Here is a 21533-nt window from a genome sequence, read left to right on the forward strand (position 1 = left end):
ATTCATTTGCTTTCCTTTTCTTTCTCTGGGTTTCTTAGACCTTTAGAAAATAGAGTTTATATGTGGTGAACCCCTGGTCCTGTACAGAGCTTGTTATTGTTAGGTGTTTTGAGTTGGTTCCAACTCATAGCGACCCTGTGTACAACAGAACGAAACACTGGCCCATCCTGTACCATCCTCACAATTGTTGCTATGCTTGAGCCCATTGTTGCAGCCTCTGTGTCATTCCGTCTCATTGAAGGCCTTCCTCTTTTTCGCTGATCCTCCATTTTACTAAGCATGATGTCCTTCTCCAGGGACTGGTCCCTCCTGATAACATGTCCAAAGTACGTGAGTTGAAGTCTCCCCATCCTCGCTTTCTAAGGAGCATTCTAGCTGTACTTCTTCCCAGACAGATTTGGTATATTCAGTATTCTTAGCTAACATCACAATTCAAAGGTGGCAACTCTTCTTTGGTCATTGTCCAGCTTTTGCATGCATATAAGGCAATTGAAAATACCGAGGCTTCACTCAGGTGCACCTTAGTCCTCAAAGTGACATCTTTGCTTTTGAACACTTGAAAGAGGTCTTTTGCAGCAGACTTGCCCAATGCAATATGTCATTTGATTTCTTGACTGCTCCTTCCATGGGTGCTGATTGAGGATCCAAGTAAAATGAAATCATTGACAACTCCAATATTTAGAGCTTCAATGTTAAGAGCTTCCACAGATGACTTTGAAAGCCTTGATCTACTGCCATCATATTTGAAAATGGTCCACTCTGGGTGCACATTTACCTTGACTTGCAGGCTTCATACACATTAGTAGTATGCTTCCTCTGTCCCCCATCACTCAATGCCTTTAAAGATTTTTTTTGAAAAAGCCATAGAGGCAAATAGAATATGTCAGTCAGTGGAGTCAAAATAGAAGCCTCCTGTTTCCCAACACTTTTTGATTGCAACAGCTGAAGCTAGTCTTGACACTGTCAGCGTGCAGGGTCTCGTAACCAAGGACTGTACTGTCATGTGTTGTTGCTCTGAAACTTCCCTGCGATATGACAAGTATTTCTTCAAACTCTTCTGTAATGACACCTTGGGCGTCGGCCAAGATACCTGTTTATAAAAATAATGGACCCTTGTCAGTCTCAGTGCCCTCTTATCATTTCTTAATTCTGTGGCATTCAGATAGCAGCCTGTTTTATCTTGCAAGAAAACCAACCTTAATTGTAAATCAAGAATATGCAGTATGGAATACGGTTGTTCATCAAGCATTTATGAGGCCCTGACTGTGGAGGAGGCACTGGGACTCACCCCCTGGAGCGTTGGCCCTTCCTGTCCTCACACCAAGCCCTGTGATCCCTGTGACTCCCCCCATGGCTTGCGGAGCCCCTGAAGCCTGGCCTTGCATTACAGTCAGTGAGCATCCACTTCTGTTTTCTGCAGGGTTGAAATAATGCTGCCTTTTGGGTCAGTGGTTCAGTATTTAGAGCAAATAGTCAGAATTAGATCAGGGCTCCCTGAGAGAGGAGAGGTGTCCCGGAGGTGTGTAACATGATTTTAGATGATACAGGAGGAACACTTTTTCAATCATTTTGTATGTGTTTTATTGGAGCACGGTGCTATGGGTTTAACAGCAGGATTCTGAATTCAGGCCCTTGCTTCGCCACTGACTAGCTGAGCTATGTGACCGTGGCAAGTTACTTAACTGAGCTGTGTCTCAGTTTCTTCCCCTTGAAGTTTCTTCCATCGTCAGGAAACCCTGGATATTAGAAAAACTCTGTATATAGAAATTCCAAACCCTCCATTTGATAGGAGCAGACACTGAGGATCAGATAGGTTAGTGGGTTTGCCCAAGGTCACTCAGTGGGCTAGAGGCAGAGCTGGGACCAGTCCCTAGATCTCCTGATTTCCAGCGCTTTGTTATTTATGTACACGGTAACAATCCATGTCCTCTCTCCTCTTTGCCTTTTTCTTCTATAACTCCTGGAAGATTTGTCAATTCAAAGGGCTCGAGAGATGTGATGGAAGCTGGAAGGAGAGTTGCTGCATTTTACTTCTTTTAGACAAGTGGGGGGAAGTGGCGCTCTCCATTTGAGAGGTATTGGAGATGTGTTCTTTAAATCTGTACAACACCCCTCATATGCTCTCAAAATAATCACAGCTGATATGTTGAGCCTTTGCTATAGAAACTCTTCTCCATGCTTTATAGAGACCAGTGGTTCTCCAGGTGTGGTCCCTGGACCAGCAGCATCAGCATCCCCTGGATGCAGGTAACCCTTCTTCCCCACCATCAAACCCACTGCCTTGAGTTGATTTCGATTCATAGCAGCCCTATAGGACAGAGTAGAACTGCTGCACAGGATTTCCAAGGCTGTTAATCTTTACAGAAGTAGACTGCCTCCTACAGAGCAGCTGGTGGGTTCGAACCACCGACCTTTTGGTTAGCAGCTGAGCACTTTAACCACTACTGACCAGGGCTCCCTGGCCCCTACCCCAGACCTCCTGAATCAGAATCTCTGGAGTTGGGGCCCAGCAGTCTGTTTTAAAAAGCCCCGCAGGTGATTCTGACACACACTGGCATTTGAGAGCCACTTACTAGGTGTCGTCATCAAACCCTTGAGGGTAAGAAGTAGTATGTTCCCTGTTTCACAGTGGAGGAAGTTAAAGCAGAAGATGATAAGCAACTTCTCATTATGCTGTTTAAAAAAAAAAAAAAAAACAATTGCCATCCAGTCGACTCTTACTCATGGCGACCTCACAGCCTCATGTGGGTCAGAGTAGAACTGTACCCCGTAGGGTTTTCAATGGCTGATTATTGGCAGTAGATCGCTAGGCCTTTCTTCCAAAGCACCTCTGGGTGGACACTAACCTCCAGCCTTTTGGTTAGCAGCCAAATGCAATACCATTTGTAGCACCCAGGGGCTGCGAACATTACTAAGCCTCAGCTTACTGATGTGCTTGCTCATATTCACGTGTTTAATCTTTACAACAACCCAGTAGGGTGGCTATTTTTATCTCCATTTTACAGATGAGTACAGTGAGGCTCAGGGATGTTCAGTGACTATTCCAAAGTCAGGAAGCTGGGACTCAAACACAGGTCTTTCCATCTTGTCTGGAACATTTCTCACTAACCCTCCACTGCCTCTGACCCTGACTCACTGCTGTCTCCTTTGCCCTCCAGCTGTGAGCTGCCATGATGTCTATTTTCTAGGAGGCCTCGGAACCCTCCCTGGGAGGCCTTGCCTCCCTGCCCCAGTACACTAGTTTGAAGCTGCCATCCAGAATCTGGGCTGAGCCCGTCTTTTCATAGCATATCCAGTGCCTCTGTGTAGGTGGGCTTCCCCTTTTCGATCCTGCAGCTCCCTCACCTCATAAGGGATGCTGTAACTAAATTGCATCCCAAAGCAGAAAGCCTCAAAGGGAGCACCAGCCTTCTGAGTCACTGTCGATGGGGTTGCTGGGAGAAGCAGGGCTGGCAGAGTGTTGATGACTTCTGCCAGGGCCACTACTTGCCCGCCATCCCTTAGCTTGGGTCTCATTTTCCTTTGGGACAAGGCTCATTTTTTTCCCTGCATCCATATATGAGAAAATGCCCTACAGAAATTTTTTATGTATGGCAGCAGAGCACAAAAAACTTTCTTTTTCAGGTGCTCACAGATGCTGGCAAGCATAGTTACAAATCTAAGCTAGTCCTGAGTGTCGTGGGTGATTGTTGCTCAGTCCAGCCATTTGAAGTGCCCTCTCCTCCTGGCAGTTCCCCCTGCATCCTCTCTGTCTGGGTGACGCTGGCAGCTCAGGGATGCAGGAACACTGAGCTGACCATCATAGCAGTGCTTCCTACTCTCCGATGGGATGGTCCAGTTACCTGTCTTTCTGCCTCTTGATCCCAGGGGCAGGAACTATCTAATTAGCTTTGTATCCCCTGAGCCCAGCACAGTGCCTGGCACAGTGGAGACTCCAAAAACGCTCAAGTCGTGAACCTTTCCTGCAGGACCTAAACATAAAGCCCACTCACTTGACCCCAGTGGCTACAGGAATGAACCCTGGTTCACAGCTGTGGTGCTACCTCACCTGTATCTTCAGGTGCAGTTGGGAGAGACTCAAGATGTGCCCAGCACTATGATCAAGAATGAAGACAGTGAGCAGAAAGCTGGAAGGGTTTCCTCAACCCCTTAGGACTATGAGAACTTTGTATAGCTTTTTAAAATTTATCAACAAAATTATAAATGTAACTAAATATAATTAAATTATAAGTAAATCATTGTATATAACTAAAACGTGTATGAAGATATAGAACATAAATAATGCATAATTAGTACACATAAAATTCTAAATATAATGTTTATTCTATAAAAATAAATTTATAAATTCCCAGGTTTTTTTGCATTGGGCCTCTCCTGCCTTGTTACAGCAATTGTTATCAGCAGTGTCTCTATGAATGCCTAAAAATCTTACTTTTTTTCCAACTCCTAGGACAAATGACATGCTGAAGAATAGTCCCCACTATTGGTTGGAGCTCAGGGGTCAAAAGGATTTAATGGAGAGCCAAAGGCATGATCAGGGTTGAGGGGAAGCAGCCAGGGGAATCATTGCATCCCCTGGATCTGAAGGAGCAGGAGGGTAACAGAAGTCAGCAGAACTGGAATTGTGGGAGAGACCGTGGCAGGAGCGGGGAAAGCAGACTTCTCTTTCCCCCTGCCCACCAGTCTCCTCCTGGTGCCTCCTGTTGACCAAACTCAACCAGAAACAAGACAGACAAGAGCCAGTTAGTTCTGTCCAGAAAGGTCAACCTCTGGGACTCAGAGCAAGTTGGAGAAGAGTAGAGAGTGAATCTTTAGGGTCAAATGAGAACACCAGCCCACCTTCCATCCAGGATATGTCTCACATAAAGGCGAGTATTACATCTACCATTGCCAAGTGTAGGGAGGCAGTCTCAGATCACAGGGGGCAGCATCTGATTGTCATACCCCACCCAGTGGGAACATGTCCCAGTCCTCACAACCATCTTTAATAATCCGCCATATTGAGAAACTTGAACACCTGGACTTCATAGCCTCAAAACCTGAAGTTACCGTGACAAGATTTTTGTGATCCTGCTCTTTCGAGGAACATGCATCTCTGTTCCTTACTCCCCAACCCCCACCTTGCCCCACTCCCATTGTTCACTTCTATACCCACAACAGTTTGGATTACCCAAAACCCCAAGAATGTATTCACTAACACTCCAATCTTCTGCTTTCCTGGAGTAGCAGGGCCCTGCTGATACGGCTTCAGGTGATGAATTTATTCATAGTGGCAGGTGTATTGGATGAAAGTAAAGAGATTGGAAAATTATGTAAAGTGTTTGAGAATGTGCGCACTTGTGCTTGCATTTAATGGGCCCATTTAGAAAAGTCCCTGAACCCTGAAGCCAAGACGAAGTTTAATATCTCCGAGGCTGCATGTTTAAATATTTGTGGTTCAGAAGAGCCTGAGTCAGCGTGTGTTTACCCATCCTGGTACCATTCCTGGTTATGTCTCCTACTTGCCGGCATTTTACTGTTCATTTCCTTCATGACTGAGAGAGTGGCAGTTGGGTGCACATCATGATCTTTCATCCTGAGTCTTCTGGAGTTGTAATCCAAAGATAAGTGGTGGTGTCTTCATTTTACAGGTGGAGAAATTAAGATATGCCCACGTTAGACTGAGAGAAGGTGGTGTTAGAACCCAGGAGACAGGAATAGTGAGCCTCTCTCCTGGCTGTAATCTTTGCAGTTAGACCCGCCTCCCCTGAGCTGCTCTGTGGGAGAAAGATGTGGCAGTCCACTTTCATGAAGATTTACAGCCTCGGAAACCCTGTGGGGTACTTCTACTCTGTCCTAGAGGGTCGCTCTGAGTCGAAATCGACTTGACCACAGTGGGTTTGGGGTTTTGAGTCTTTACAGAAGCAAATTGCCAGGCCTTTCTTCCACGGCTGCTGGATGCATTTCCAAACTGCCAACCTTTAGGTTGATAGTCGAACACAGTCCACTGGTGCCACTGAAGAACCTATCATAATCTGAGACATCTCATGAGAACATTTTATACCCGTAGAGAATGGTGTTTGTATGGAACAAGGAGGTAGATGGAAAAGGTTGTTTACAACAAGGATAACCAAACCTGAGTGTTCCAGCTGCCCTAGCCCTGCCAGGTGCCTTGAGGACTTGAGGAGATGAGTATCTTTGACACCTATAATTCATTCATGGCACACCAAGAGACCCCATTTGAGAAGCTGTCGTCCTGAGAACATTTTTTGCTATCGTTGGAATGCAGTGGGCCAAGCACCGTATTCCTCCCTTGGCACTTGTCACCTCACATACTTCATGCAGTCATTCTGAAAGACGTGTGTCACAGCACTTAGGTTGCAGCTTTTCCAGGGTCACTGTGTTAAAGGGCAGAGCCAAGACTCACGTCAGGAGCCCAGGTTTTTGGCGGCATAGCTGAGCAGATGACCTCTACGGTATCTTTTGATCCTAACAGTCTACTATTTTTTCAGTGATATTCCAGATGGGACCCATAGGTGTTCATTGGTCCCTTTGCCCTGTTGTAAGTTTTGGCCCTAATCTAAGACATCTTGTGTGAATGTTTCACAAACTCTGAGCCATAACTTCTCTGTGTGAGAGCCCTGATTGCCATTTCATTGTTCAGAACATATTTCTTTGTACTCTCTTGTTATCAGCTGTCACCATCTCCCAGCTTGAGGGTAGGAGATGCACTGTTTGCCTGTTTGAGCCAATCACCATTTCTCTCATCCCAAAAATGTAATTGAAAAGGGTCTTAATGGTTTCCAAATGATAATAGCTCCATAAACTGATTAAAAAGGCCTCAATAAAGCTGTCTCAAGTTATTCTCCACAGCTGCAGACAGTGCCCTTTGTTTTCTAATGATCCCAACAAGAAATAAGGGCAATTTTTCTTCTTTGGTTAGGGACAAAACACAAGGAAGGCCGCCTTCTGTCTGCCTAACTGCTCTCTCCATTTTCTTTTCTTCCCAGACAATCCACGTTGCTATTGTCTGCGCAGGGTACAATGCCAGCCGTGATGTCGTCACCTTGGTCAAGTCCGTCTTGTTTCATAGGTAAGAACAATTTTTGTACTCTGCAGGCAGGTATGTGACTGACCGCCTACATATTTCCTTGGGGAAGGGTTAAATAATAGCCAAATTTCTCATCAGTCATTTACACTGCTACAAAAATGTAATTTTTGTCTGAAACCCTGGGAAGATTATTGTGTTAGTGTTTCACAGCAGCGATTAGGTGATATCTTGCAGTGTTTAAAATTGTAGCTCTCGGACCTATCAGGACCTTCAGGGACACCCCCAATTTGGTGCTTAAATTTCCTAATCTGCTTCCCCTGCCTGGTGGTCACTGGTCCTCTCCGCTTACACGTGCCTGTCAATCAGCTGCTCACCGTATTCCAATGTGGCCATCCCACCTCTGCACATTCCTGGCCTTTAGAAGTCCTGCTTTATATTACATGAAAATTTTCCAAGGTGGAGATGGAAATGGCCCTAGCGGAATGCCCATGGAATCCGTACAAAGGATGGATTCTTCTTCCACCTGGAAGTTTCAACATCTCTCTTATCTCTTGCCCAAGTTAAACTCTTGCTGTTTGCTTCTATTGTCTCCTGGGATTTTCTTCCATCCCCTCACTATTTTGATTGATACCAGACATACTCAGCTAATAACCAGAATTTAGTCCATCATGCCAGCCAGTGCCCTTGGCTCATTCTCTAACATTCTTACCAGGAGTTGGGATGAAGCCTGTCTTCAGCTGTAACCAGCAGTATGGAAATGAATTGGATGACCAAGTCAGGATCCAGAAGGTTCTTAGAAGCTGGAGCAGTCATGATAGCTGTCAAAGTTCAACTTAACAGCAATAATTGTAAAATTCTACACCTGGATCCAAACTGTCCATGGTAGAAACAGTCATTGAAACCCTATGGAGCACAGTTCTACTCTGAAACATAAGGAGTCACCATGAGTCGGAATTGATGGCAACTCGTTTGGTTTTGGTGTTTTAGTTATCTATTCAGTGTGTGTCTCCCTTAGTAGAATTTGGGCCCTCTGAGGTTATAGACCGTGCCTTGTTTGTCTTTCTTCCCTGTATCAGAGCAAAATACCTGGTATTTCTTGCTCAATACATGTTTAACAAGTGAATCTGGAAGATGCCATTAATAAATAACCTAAGGATAATTTGAGAACCCTGGTGGCATAGTGGTTAAGTGCTACAGCTGCTAACCAAAAGGTCGGCAGTTCGAATCCACCAGGTGCTCCTTGGAGATTCTATGGGGCAGTTCTACTCTGTCCTATAGGGTCACTATGAGTCGAGTCGACTCGGTGGCATCGGGTTTGTTTTTTTTTGTTTATGTTTTTTAAGGATGATGTATTTAACCAGTTAGCTAATATGTCCAGTGCATATTTAGTTCGGTTTCACATTTATGCCACACTGTCTTCTGTTCCACATTGCTGTCGAGTGGATTCCGACTCGTAGTGACCCTACAGGACAGAGTAGAACTGCCCCATAGGGTTTCTAAGGAGCTACTGGTGGCTTAAAAAACCCCAGTGGCGTCGAGTTGAAGGAACTGCCAAACATTTGGTTAGCGGCTGAGCTCTTGACCACTGTACCACCAGGGCTCCCCGCCACTGTGTAGATGATTTTCAGAGGATCGTTTTTATTTTTACTGTTTAGACTTAAGTTCCTGTATCAGTTAGATTTTGCCGTGAGCTATTTTACTCCAGTACTTATTTGGTATAAGACATTTATTTATTAGGTCTACTCTTTCGACTAAACTCTCCCCTCAGTGGTTCTTTTTTTTTTTGTTTTGTTTCCCCCCTTGTAGTGCAAATACACACACACGCCCCCCACACACAAACTTCGTCAATTCAAAAGTTTGTACTTGCACAATTGAATGACATTGATTACAGCCTCCTTGTTACATAGCCCTTATCCCTGTCTTTTTCCTAATTGTTCTGCTGCCCTTAAACATAAACAAAGGAAGGGGGTGGATCTTTTGCTGGGCTGTCTTATGTGGTGAGCTTGTAGAACATCAACTTCACTGCCCTCTGGGAGCGGGAAAGGGGTGTAGACAAAGTGAGAAACAAATATAAAGCAATGCCAGCTAGTGAGAGGGGCTGTTGGTCCCCCCCCTCCAATAGCTCAGCCCAGTTGAAATTGCAAGTTCAGCTGCGCATCTGAAGGAAATGGGGGTACCGAATAATGGGGGGCTGAGTAGGGTTTGACCCCAGCTCCTCTGCCGGTAGGTGAGATGCCCTTCTCACACTGTCATAGCTTCTGTACAATTGTTGAGCCTTTCTGTGGTTCTGCAGTCATTCTCCGCTGCTTGAAACCAGGTATTTTGTCGATGAGGCATTGAATTCATTGAGTGGTTCTCAGCCTTTTATGTATTTATTCCTTGTCTCTGCTAAAGAACTTGGGTTCCGCCCTAACAGAAACAAAAAGCCCACTTTTTAGAAATGGTTATTTGCATGATTACAGATATTCAATTATTCTGTTTTTTCAATTACGGCAAGTTTTCAGGTCATAAAAACTTTGGGTGGCGTCGCTGGACGTAAATATTATTGCAGTTGCTTCAGCTACAAATCAAATCGTTTCAGTAGTTGTTGAAATTGTAAGACTCTTGAGTATAAACCTTTACTCCTACAAGTAACAGTGTAACACAAAGATGGTGAATTTAAAAATAGCTCTAGTATTATTATCGCTGCTGATGGCACGCCACTCTTCCATGGATGCCTGGGGATCTGAGAAGAAAGCAGTTTCCTCGTGTGTGTCACGGAAATTCTGCACCTGGCTTCAGCGACTGCTTGATCTTCTTAGATGGCTTGCACCAAATGACCTCTGAAGTCCCTCCCATCCCTGAAAATTCTCCAAATGAGAATGATTCTGTGAATTGAAATACTGGTGATAATGAGTGGAGGCATCAAGACAAAAGGACATGTGAAAGACTTTTTTGCTAAGAAAGTCCAGCTATAAATAGCTTCATTGCCTCCCAAGCACGTTATGGGGATTAACTAATACGTGATTATAAAATGCTTTGACAAATGAAGTACCTTCCTAACATTAAATAATAATATAATAATAGTGGTACAGCATGCTCCTCTTGGCTTTCACTGTTAATTACAGTAACTAGATTTCTTTTTCAGACAAGATTTTCAGGAAATTTTTATTTGAGGTTTGCCTTGTTACATCAAATCAATTTTATTTCTACAGGCAGCCTAGTGACAGTGGGCACATTGTAGTTTAAAAGATGGTAAGAGTGGTATGGGCACACTTATACACTGATACCAGCGCTAAAAATTGCTGTAACATTTTGGAAAGAATTTCCAGAGTTTGGAAACCCTGGTGGCAAAGTGGTTAAGTGCAGCGGCTGCTAACCAGAAGGTCAACAGTTTGAATCCACCAGGCGCTCCTTGGAAACGCTATGGGGGAGTTCTACTCTGTCCTATAGGGTCGCTATGAGTCGGAATCGACTCGACGGCAGTGGGTTTTTGGTTTTTGGTGCCAGTGACCTTGCTACTATATGACAACTTTAGGGAGTCTATCCTAAAAAGATAACTCTACCTGTAGAAAAAAAAAAGAGAAAACTTTTATGAAGTATAGTTTGTAGTCATAAGATTTCTATAATACTTTAAAGCAGTAAGAATAAATAATGGAGCATCCTCTTATAGTAAGTCACGTACTTTTCGAAATATGTTATAACATGGACCCGTGCTTAAGATATAAAGGACAACACAATTCAGAAAGTTTGTTGGTCCTAGTTGCTGTTGAGTCAACTTCGACTAACAGTGACCCCATGTATAACGACAGAATGAAGGATTGCCCGGTCCTGAGCCGTCTTCACAAGTGTTGGTATGCTCAAGTCCATTGTTGCTGCCATGGTGTGTTTTGAGTGCCTTCCAACCTAGGAGACTCATCTTCTAGCACTATAATGGACAATATTATGATCCATAGGGTTTTCATTAACTTTCAGAAGTAGATTGCCAGGCCTTTCTTCCTAGTCCTTGTTAGTCTGGAAGCCCTGCTGAAACTTGTCCACCAGGGATGACCTTGTTGGTATTTGAAATACCAGTTGCATATCTTCCGGCATCATAGCAACGTGCATGACACCATAGCCTAACAAACTGACAGCCTGGTGGTGGTCAAAAATGTATGTGTAATATGAATGCCAATATATAAACACATTGATGTGTGTATCACACATATACAGATACATGTGTAAAACCAGAAAAAAACCAAACCTATTGCCGTTGAGTCTATTCCGACTCATAGCGACCCTATAGGACAGAGTAGAACTGCTCCATAAGGTTTCCAAGAAACACCTGGTATATTCCAACTGCCGACGTTTTGGTTAGCAGCTGTAGCACCACCAGGGTTTCCAGATACATATATGCATGATCAAAACACAAAGATGTGAAAGACTAATAGAAAATACGTAACAATGGAATTGTTTGCATGTTGTGTTGTGGTGGTGGTGCTCTTATTTTTGCTCTTATTTTCTCTGAACAGGTTTGTTTTGGGTCATCACATTTTGCAACCTTTATAATAAACAAGAAAAGTAATGATTTACTTGGAAAATACTATATACAAATTTTATGTGAGTAAAGGTGTACCTAGTAGAAAATAACATCATAGATGTCCGTGTTACCTAGATGGAAGGATATTCAAAGAAAAACTGGGGGGATACCCGTAACTGCAATCTCCATTGCAAATAACCTGGAAAATATGGCTGCTCTTCAAAGAAACAGTGTTCTTAGTGAGCAAGAAAAAAATGTTTGTTTAGTAACTAAGTGTTACCTCTTGGGCAGGAAGGTGGACCAGCTTGTAAAAATTTGATAAGGTTTGCTGGCATGATCTACTTACACTCCACAGCCCTGTTTGCAGGAAGAAGCTTGGTTACTTCCCTTACTTTACGTATCGACCAGTCCTTTTGTCGTGTTTTGTTTTTGCATTTCATTTACGCCACTGAAAATCCTGGTGGATTAAATAGCATATGTGTGAGCAGTATCTGCGTCTAATCGTCTTATCGCTTATTCAGGCTTATATTATAGAAGCAGTTTCTAGGTTGTGAGGGGAGCACAGGATTTTGAATAAAACAAACTGACGGCCTTGGGCCCTCCTTCTGGCCTTGCTGCTTACTAGCTGGATGGGACCCTCAGCAAGCCACTGTGCTTGCCATGAGTCCTCTTCCCCAGCCCACCATAGAGCATTGTTGTGGATATCAAAAGAGAAACTATTTGTAAAACTTTTTTGAATTTTTATTTATTTAAGAAGTACTAATGTCTCTGGGGGACGTTGACGGTTCAGTGGTAAACTTCCCACCTTCCATGCGGGAGACCTGGGTTCGATTCCCAACCAGTGCACCTCATACGCAGCCACCACCCGTCTGTCACTGCAGGCTTTGTGTCGTGAGGATGATAAGCAGGTTTCAAAGGAGCTTCTGTAGTAAGATGGACTAGGGAAAAAGGGTTGATGATTTACTTCTGGGAATCAGCCAGTAAAACCCTGCAGATCATAGTGGTCTGGCCTGCAACTGATCGTGCAGAGGGAGCAGGCCTGGGCAACATTTTATTCTGTTGTATGTGGGGTCTCTGTGAGTTCGGGGCCAACTCGACAATAGCTTACTCTGCGCCAGGCTAAGTGCTTTTGAGGACTCTGTTCCAAGTGCTTTTTGGGTATTAATGCATGTAACCTTCATGACACCTCCATGAGGGGGGTGTGATTATTATTCCCATTTTACAGATGATGAAACTGAAGAACAAGAGTTTCAGTCATGGCACAAGTTCACACAGAAAGGGTGGGCAGATCTGAGTTTGAGCTCAGTCAGTCTGGCTTCAGAGTCTGAGCACTTAACCACTCTAAGACAATAAAGAAGTTACCATTTTCAATACCATTATTTTTATTTTTAAGGCACCCTGGTGGCGCAGTGGTTAAGTGCTTGGATGCTAACTGAAACGTCAGCAGTTCGAATCTACCAGTTGCTCCATGGGAGAAAGATGTGGCGGTCTGCTTCCATAAAGATTTATAGCCTTGGAAACTAGGGGGCAGTTCTACTCAGTGGCGTCACTAGGGTTGATGTCACCCAGTGCAGTAACTGATGGTGTCACCCCCTGCCCCGCATGGTCCTCCTCCCATACCAGCCCATACAGAATCCTTAGCAATGTTTATTATCAATTCTAATCATAGAACAGTGTGTGATAAGTATAGTTGTGGATTGCTTAAATGTAATATTTCTTAGATTATATAAATATTAGCAACAAAATCATCCTGTAAAATCTTTCTACATTGAATTACAACATTATTAGTTAACAACATTGTTAGTAACTGAGCGGAAGTCTTTTTTTTTTTTTTTTCTCCTTCTTTTCCTTTAATTACTACTTCATTCTCAAAAAAGTTCTTGATATGGGTTCACAGATACTAAGTACCACAGTATTGTAGTTAAAACGCCAGAAAATTTGACCAAATCAGTGATCATAAAAACACCAGCAGCCATGAAAACTACAGTGCGTGCTTGTAGCACACGCAGACAAACCATGTGATTCGAAGGGTCATCGTAACTGAGTAATAATGACAGCTCTACCTGGAGTGCATTAGAGAGTTCAAAAAGTAAGTTAGCGGAGAGTTTTAGCCTTGTAGGTATATTGATACATGTAAGCCGGGCTTACGAAAAATGTTGTTGTTGTTACAACTAACTACAGGGATATTTTTATTAAAATGTAATACGTTTCTGCTGAAAAACTGCACAAAAGTTTTATAGACAGTCATTTTGATGTCACCCCCTCTGACGATGCCACCCAGTATTGGCTGCATCCCCTGCACTCCCCTAGTGACCCCACTGGTTCTATTCTGTCCCATAGGGTAGCTATGAGTTGGGATCAGTTCAACGGCAATGGATTTGGCTTGGTCTGGTATTTTTATTTCTAACTGTCATACTGGGTGACCATGTAGACATTGTGATCATTACCACTATCTCCATAATGATCATCATCCCCCTGGGTGTATTATTTTTGAGGTGCTGAGCATAGAGTAAAAGTGAAGTAAGAAAAAGGGTTTTAAATGCCTGGACACCAATGTTCTAGTAGGACTTGAGAAAAAAATAACATGGGCAAGTAATTTATAGTTGCTGTCAAGTTGACTCTGACTCATGGTGACCCCGTGTGTGTCAGAGTAGAACTGCGCTCCACAGGATTTTCAGTGGCTGGTTTTTTTGGACATAGATTGCCAGGCCTTTCTACCAAGGCACCCCAGGGTGGACTTGAACTGCCAACCTTTCAGTTAGCAGCCAAGCACATTAACCATTTGCACAACCTTGGGACAGGTAATACCTGTTCAAAATACATTTGAACAGAAAGCGAGCTATGCTATGTGGCCATGCTCATGAATGTAAAACTAAAAAGACCTAATGAGCATGGCTCAGATGTTAAGCTTCACATATGCTGTCACATTTGAATTTCATCCCAAGCTGGTATAGTCAGTGCCAGCATACTCACAGAGGGATGAGGAAACCAAGGCTCTCAGAGGTTAAATAGCTTGTCCAAGGTCAAAGGTGACCAAGTGTTGGCCCTGGGATTCAACCTTGGCTCTGCCAAACCCAAGAGTCCATGAGGCCTTTTGATTTTCTGGAAAGTTGGTCTGTTGTCCTCTCACAGAAAGCTTTTGTGACATGAGACTACCTTGTCCTTGAAGCTCCCCATATTACCAAGGCCACTCAGTCTCTGAAACCAAGAACTCACGCTGAAAAGCCCCCATTCTGGCTGCTGTGTTGTTCAGAAATGAGCTCTGTTAAATCTCAAAGTGTAATAGGCTCAGTGAGTGTTCAAGTTGCTGTCACAGACTCTTCTCCTAAAATTGCCATTCCTTTGTAAACTTAATAATTAAGGATTATTTCGGCTCAGATGTCCCTGTGCATTTTAATAAAAACAGAGCTTCTAAGCTCTCTGGCACGTTCCTGAAAAAATAAGAAAGGCAAGCAAAGAAGGAAGCTGTGGCTTAATCATCATTGCCTTTTTGTATTACCATATTTATTGCATCCCATCCTGGAACAGGGGAGCAGTTAAGGAAACCAGAGGCAGCAGGAACGTTGCTCATTAAGAGTGAAGGCTGCAGGCTCCGCTGAAGATGAAGCACACGCTCGCTTCATTCTTTAGTGAAGAAGTGCGGTCTGATCTGTCCACAGAACGCGCTTAATGTCTGTAGCAATGTCTGTGTTGCTGTAACCCAGGCAAGCTGTGTGGACTCGTTGTCTTAAGACCCAGGCCAGCCTTTTCTCATGGGTCTAAAGCTGTGCTCCCAAATAAATCTATTACTGGTGCCTTGTATGAAAGACTATTTGAGCTGTTATACTGATGTAAAATTAAATAATCTTGAATCATATAGTGAGGAAATTATTCCCTTTGTGATTCTTCTGAATGAATTCTTATTATCTTCAGTCTGTAAAATTCACTTTGGTGTATACCTGTCTTTAACATCAGCCTAACTCTTGCTAATCTCCCTTTGAACAAAAAGAGAATAGGACATGGACTCATAGCCTTTGAATGATGTTGGCATTTGCAGGGCCCATCATTAAAACTAGAATCTAAGTGTAAGTGGTACAAAGGGTTAAAGTGCTTGCTGCCAACCAAAAGGTTGGCGGTTCAAATCCAACCAGAGATATCTCTCAAGAAAGAACTGATGATTTACTTCTGAAAAATCGTCCATTGAAAACCTTGTGGAACGCAGTTCTACGCAGACATGTGTGGGGTCACCATCCCTTGGAATCCACTGGACAGAAACTTTTGGTTTTGGTTTTGGGTTAGGTTTTTTTTGTTGTTGTTGTTGTTTTGGAGTTTTTTTTTTTTTTTTTTTTTTCATTAAAACTATTTCTTAACCTCCACAGTTAGGAAGGAATCCTGGTGGCACAGTGGTTAAGAGCTTGGCTGCTAACCAAAAAAGGTTGGCAGCTGGAATCCACCAGCCACTCCTTGCAAACCCTATGGGACAGTTCTATTCTGTCCTATAGGGTTGCTGTGAGTCGGAATCAACTCGACAGTAAGGGGTTTGGTTTTTTTGGTTTTAGAGTTAGGAACCAATTGAGAAACATGATTCAAAAGTCATGCATATGGAAAATGAAATACCACCTTATGCCTGTTATTCCTGAATTGCAGAGTGTTCTTTCCTCTGTGGCCACATTGGGCTTTCTCTTATCCATTACCACGTGAATCATTCTAGCCTCCGCCCCTAGTTTATTCTATCCCTGCAGTGAAGCTCTGGTGGCGTAGTAGTTAAGTGCTATGGCTGCTAACCAAAAGGTTGGCTATTAAAATCCACCAGGTGCTCCTTGGAAACTCTGTGGGGCAGTTCTACTCTGTCCTGTAGGGTCGCTATGAGTCAGAATCCATTCAACAGCAGCAGGCTTTTGACAGTGAGATACCTAAGCTCCACCCGGAGGCAGAATAGCACGCTGTTCCCAGGAATCAATTTGTACTTCCACATTGGCCAGAACTTGGTCACATGGCCATGCCTATCTGCAAAGGAGGCTGGGAAAATTTGGTCTCTTTTCTGGCTATATCCATATTTCTAGTACTAAAGAAAAATGGGAGAGCAGATTTTGGAGAGAACATTCAGTCATTGCTGTGGGCTTTTGAAGAATTTTAAGCATCTCTGGCACTGGGTTCCTGGTAATTGTGTCAAACTGTGGGGACATTTAGATTTCTTTGAATAGTTATTCGCTTGTCCATTTATTTATTCTTTCAATAAACAATTACTGGGTGCAGATACACATACAGTGCAAAAATCTAGAGACAAGATTATTAACAAAATACAGCTCCTGATGACAAAACATCATCTAGCAGAGGACAGACAAGTGAATAGTCAGTAAGTAGATCATTGCAGTCCAACCCAGTGGGGTTAATACTGAGCTAAAAATTCAGTGGGAGGGTAGTTCAGCTATAAGAAGGGCACCCAACCCAGTGAAATGGTTTCCTTGAAGGCCTGGTGTCTAAACTGAGAACTGAAGGCCAGAAGCGGTTATCCAGGCACCAAGTAAATGGTCCAAGAAGAGGTGACAGCGTGGAGACAAGCCTGCCGGAGAGTACAGCCAATCCCCAGAGCTACAGCCATGGCCAGGCACTGTTGTACGCCCTGGGGATAGAGCAGTGAATGCGCCAGTAGGTGCTTTGTGAAACTGGAGAAACCGTGCTGTAGATAGCTCACAAGCTAGAGGAGAGGAGACGGGGACGGACAGACAAATAACAGATTGACTAAGAGAGTGATGGAGGAGGGAGACAGGACCACTCAGCTGTGGTGGCAGTGGAGCCATCCTGAAGGCTAAGCAGGAGTCAGTCCTGTGAAGGGCTGGGAAAGAGAATGCAGGTTTGAGGAGGGAGTGGGAAGACATGAGCTTGGAGGGTATATGGAGTGAGATCATCACAGGTCCCGTTAGCTCCATGCAGGAGGCTGAACTTTTCACCTTGTACGGTGTGCAGGGAATTGTGTGATTATTTTGGAGAGATCACAGGAATTATAGGATGGCGGATATATATTGAAGAGAACGAGCTCAGAGGCAGGGAGGGAAGGGGTGAACATAGCCATCAGAAATCACTGACGGTTGAAAAAAGCCCAGAAACTCATTGCCATAGAGTCAATTGTGACTCATAGCGATCCTATAGGACAAAATAGAACTGCCCCATAGAGTTTCCAAGACGTGGCTGGTGAATTTAGACATAATTATAAAAAAAATTATAGCTAACATTTATTAAGTCCTTACTACCTGCCAGACACTGTTCTAAGTGCTTCATATATTTTAACTCAGTCATTCTGACCGTAACTATGAGATAGGATCTGTTGTTTTCATCCCCATTTTATAGATTCAGAAACTGAGACTCAGGCATTAAGGAACTTGCGCAAGGTCGCGTCGACAATTTGTGATAGAACCAAAAGAAGGTATAACCAGTCTGACCATTAGACTAGGCTGCCTGCCGGGACTTGGCAATCGATTGCATTTGGGGAAAGTGGATGAGGAGAGAGCCCAGGTGATGCTCATGTTTCTAGCTTATACAGTTGGATGAATGATGCAGTTAACTCAGCCAGGAATTTCAGGAAGGACATGTCAGGCGCCAGGAGAGGGCAAAATGATTTCTCTTTCAAAAACTGGTTTAGTTACTCACCCATGTAACCATTCAGAGCAAATGGGAGCACTTACTTAATATGCCGGGCGTTGTTCTGGATGCTCGGACACAGCAGTGAATGACAAAGTCCCTGTCCCCATGGAGCTTACATTCTAGAGAAGAGACATGTGCGGCACAAACGCTCCGCTGATAACTGGTAACTTGGTGATGTTATGAGAATTGTAACTGGACCTTCTTGGTTTCACGGGGTCTCTGGTAGGACCCTCTGGTTGGCAGTTGGATTTACTAGTGCAAAGCTCAGGAGACAATTGTGACTTACACTGAGGCTCCAAGCAAAGTGCTTTAGGCTGTTTCCAGGTGTTTTTACTACGGCCCATAGAGAAGGATGCTGAAAGGTGCAGTTTACAGGAACTGCTTTCTTGTGATGGTACCGCGAGTCTCACAGGAGGGCAGCTGCTGGCCAGCCTGTGTCGATTGCTGGGACCATGTCAGCAACCTGCCAGAACTGGCATTTGAACCCGTTTTGATTGGAATTCCGAAGCATTGCTCTTTCACACTGTATAATGCGTTTTTTATTTGAGTACTACCTCATTAAGGCTGCTGGACTGAGGTTGAATGAATGAAAGCAGTGGAAATATTAAGAGTGAGGATGAGCTGATATTCAATGACGGGAGCCCCAGACAACTTCATCTTTCTTGTGTGGTTTCCCTTTGGAGAGGAACATGAGAAAACAGAACTTAGCACTGTATTGTGCAAGATGCATCTTACTAACTGCATACATCCAGGCTAAAGACTTTGCTCTCTGCTGCTGTGTTCTGCATTAATGCGGATATGCTCAAGTGGCAGTTATAAGGGATTGGCCAGGTTGTTACAGCATGCTCTATTTAGGAATTTTGGAAGCACCAAACCAAAACCCGCTGCCGTCGAATCGATTCCGACTCATGGTGATCCTACAGGACAGAGTAGAACTGCCCTGTAGAGTTTCCAAGGAGCACCTGGTGGATTTGAGCTGCTGACCTTTTGGTTAGCAGTCATAGCACTTAACCACTATGGCACCAGGGTTTCCTTTGGAAGCACACATACCCTAATGAAAGGTACAGTGGTTTGCTTGAGCTGGGTATCACAACTGTTTTGTCCTGTCTTTTCTTTGGCCGCCACGTCCATGAAACGGTCATATAGAGAGAAATGTCTTCTCCTCTCAGCTCTTACATCCTCATCAGTAAGCACTGGTTTGGTCAGGTGCCTGATGGACTTCCACAGTTGCTGTTAGAAACCAGCCACACCTCGTGGGTTGTTAAGGATCACCTGTGTTTTTACTGCTGGATTTTAGCTGCCTTACCTCCGCCTCCTCACTCTTCTTCTTCTCAATTCCCACAGGCGGAACCCTCTGCACTTCCACCTCATTGCCGACACCATCGCGGAGCAGATCCTGGCCACGCTCTTCCAGACGTGGATGGTGCCTGCCGTGCGTGTTGACTTCTACAACGCAGATGAGCTCAAGGTATGAGTGGAGAAGGAGATGCCTCCCTGGTCTCCCAGCCTGGAAGTTCTTCTTACATGTGGTTTAGTAGACTGTAGCAATGATAGAACTCTCAGTCCCAACTTAAAAATGTCCAGTATATAACCAAGGTTGTTTGCCAGCTGAACCTGATTTTATTATCAAAAGCATTAAATTAACCACTTTACTGGCACAGAATCCATTTTGGTCTGTGCAGTTCTGGCCACCAAGGCTTTCCATAGATGCTGGAGGCCATTGGCCTTGTACATATGAGAGAGAGATTTTTTTGTACCTGTTACGTAGAGAATTCTGTCACCCAATAAGGTAAATGCTGAACTCTAAGTTTGATAGACCTGCTTTGAATTTGTGTATTGTCATTTACTGGTCTTGAAACACAAAGCAAATTGCCTACCTTTTCTGGTCCTCAGCTTTCTCATCTGCACAAAGATGGTTGTAATATCAAACTTATGGGGGTAATGGAGTTACTGGACAGCACAAATTGTTAAGCACTTGACTACTAACTGAAAGGTTGATGGTTTGAACCCACCCAGAGGCACCTTGGAAGAAAGGCCTGGTGATCTTCCTAATGGTCACAGCCTTGAAAACCCTATGGAGCAGTTCTACTCTGCACACATGGGGCCGCCATGAGTCAGTATCGACATGATGACAGCTGGTCATGGGGCAATAAAGTGGCTCAAACGGCAGAATATATGCTTTTTTTTTTTTAAAAATTTTTATTAAGCTTCAAGTGAACATTTACCATTCCAATCAGTCTGTCACATGTAGGTTTACATACATCTTACTCCCTTTTCCCACTTGCTCTCCCCCTATTGAGTCAGCCCTTACAGTCTCTCGTTTCGTGCCAATTTTACCTTCTTCCCTCTCTCTCTATCTTCCCATCCCCCCTCCAGTCAAGAGTTGCCAACACACTCTCCCGTGTCCACCTGATTTAATTAGCTCACTCTTCATCAGTATCTCTCTCCCCCCCACTGACCAGTCCTTTTCATGCCTGATGATTTGTCTTCGGGGTTGGTTCCTGTCCTGTGCCATCAGAAGTTCTGGGGAGCATTGTCTCTGGGATTCCTCTAGTCGCAATCATACCATTAGGTGTGGTCTTTTAATGAGAATTTGGGGTCTGTATCCCATTGGTCTCCTGCTCCCTCAGGAGTTGTCTCTTGTGCTCCCTGACAGGGCAGACATCGATTGTGGCTGGGCACCAACTTGTTCTTCTGGTCTCAGGATATTGTAGGTCTCTGGTTCAAGTGGCCCTTTCTGTCTCTTGGGTTCTTAGTTGTCGTGTGACCTTGGTGTTCTTCCTTTGCCTTTGCTCCCGGTGGGTTGAGACCAATTAATGTATTTTAGATGGCTGCTTGTTGGCATTTAGGACCCCAGGTGCCACAATTCAAAGTGGGATGCTGAGTGTTTTCATAATAGAATTGTTTTGCCCATTGATTTAGAAGTCCTCTCAAACCAAGTTCCCCAGACCCCAGCCCCTGCTTCGCTATCCTTTGAAGCTTTCATTTTATCTCGGAAACCTCTTTACTTTTAATCCTGTCCAATTAGGCTGACCTTCCTTGTTTTGAGTGTTGTCTTTCCCTTCACCCAAAGCAGTTCCCATCTACAGATTGATCAATAAAAAGCCCTCTCCCTCCCTCCCTTCTTCCCTCCCCCCTTTGTAACCACAAAAGTATGTGTTCTTTTCCGTTTTTTCTATTTCTCAAGATCTTATAATAGTGGTCTTATACAATATTTGTCCTTTTGCAACTGACTCATTTCGCTCAGCATAATGCCTTCCAGATTCCTCCATGTTATGAAATGTTTCAGAGATTCGTCACTGTTCTTTATCGATGCGTAGTATTCCATTGTGTGAATATACCACAATTTATTTACCCATTCGTCCGTTGATGGACATCTTGGTT

At 43.9% G+C, this 21533-nt stretch overlaps 1 protein-coding gene across 2 annotated transcripts in view; it reads left to right on the plus strand.

The window, feature by feature from the left end:
* The window catches only part of LARGE1 (LARGE xylosyl- and glucuronyltransferase 1), a 693833-nt gene that overhangs the window by 325086 nt on the left and 347214 nt on the right, over nt 1-21533 (plus strand). For both annotated transcript variants that reach the window (XM_003405322.4, XM_023539269.2), the window contains exons 4-5: nt 6990-7072; nt 19494-19617. In XM_003405322.4, coding sequence (XP_003405370.1) covers nt 6990-7072; nt 19494-19617 — 207 coding nt within the window. The remainder of the gene's footprint in view (nt 1-6989; nt 7073-19493; nt 19618-21533) is intronic.

This window comes from Loxodonta africana, chromosome 4 (genome assembly GCF_030014295.1).
Source record: "Loxodonta africana isolate mLoxAfr1 chromosome 4, mLoxAfr1.hap2, whole genome shotgun sequence".
NCBI lineage: Eukaryota > Metazoa > Chordata > Mammalia > Proboscidea > Elephantidae > Loxodonta > Loxodonta africana.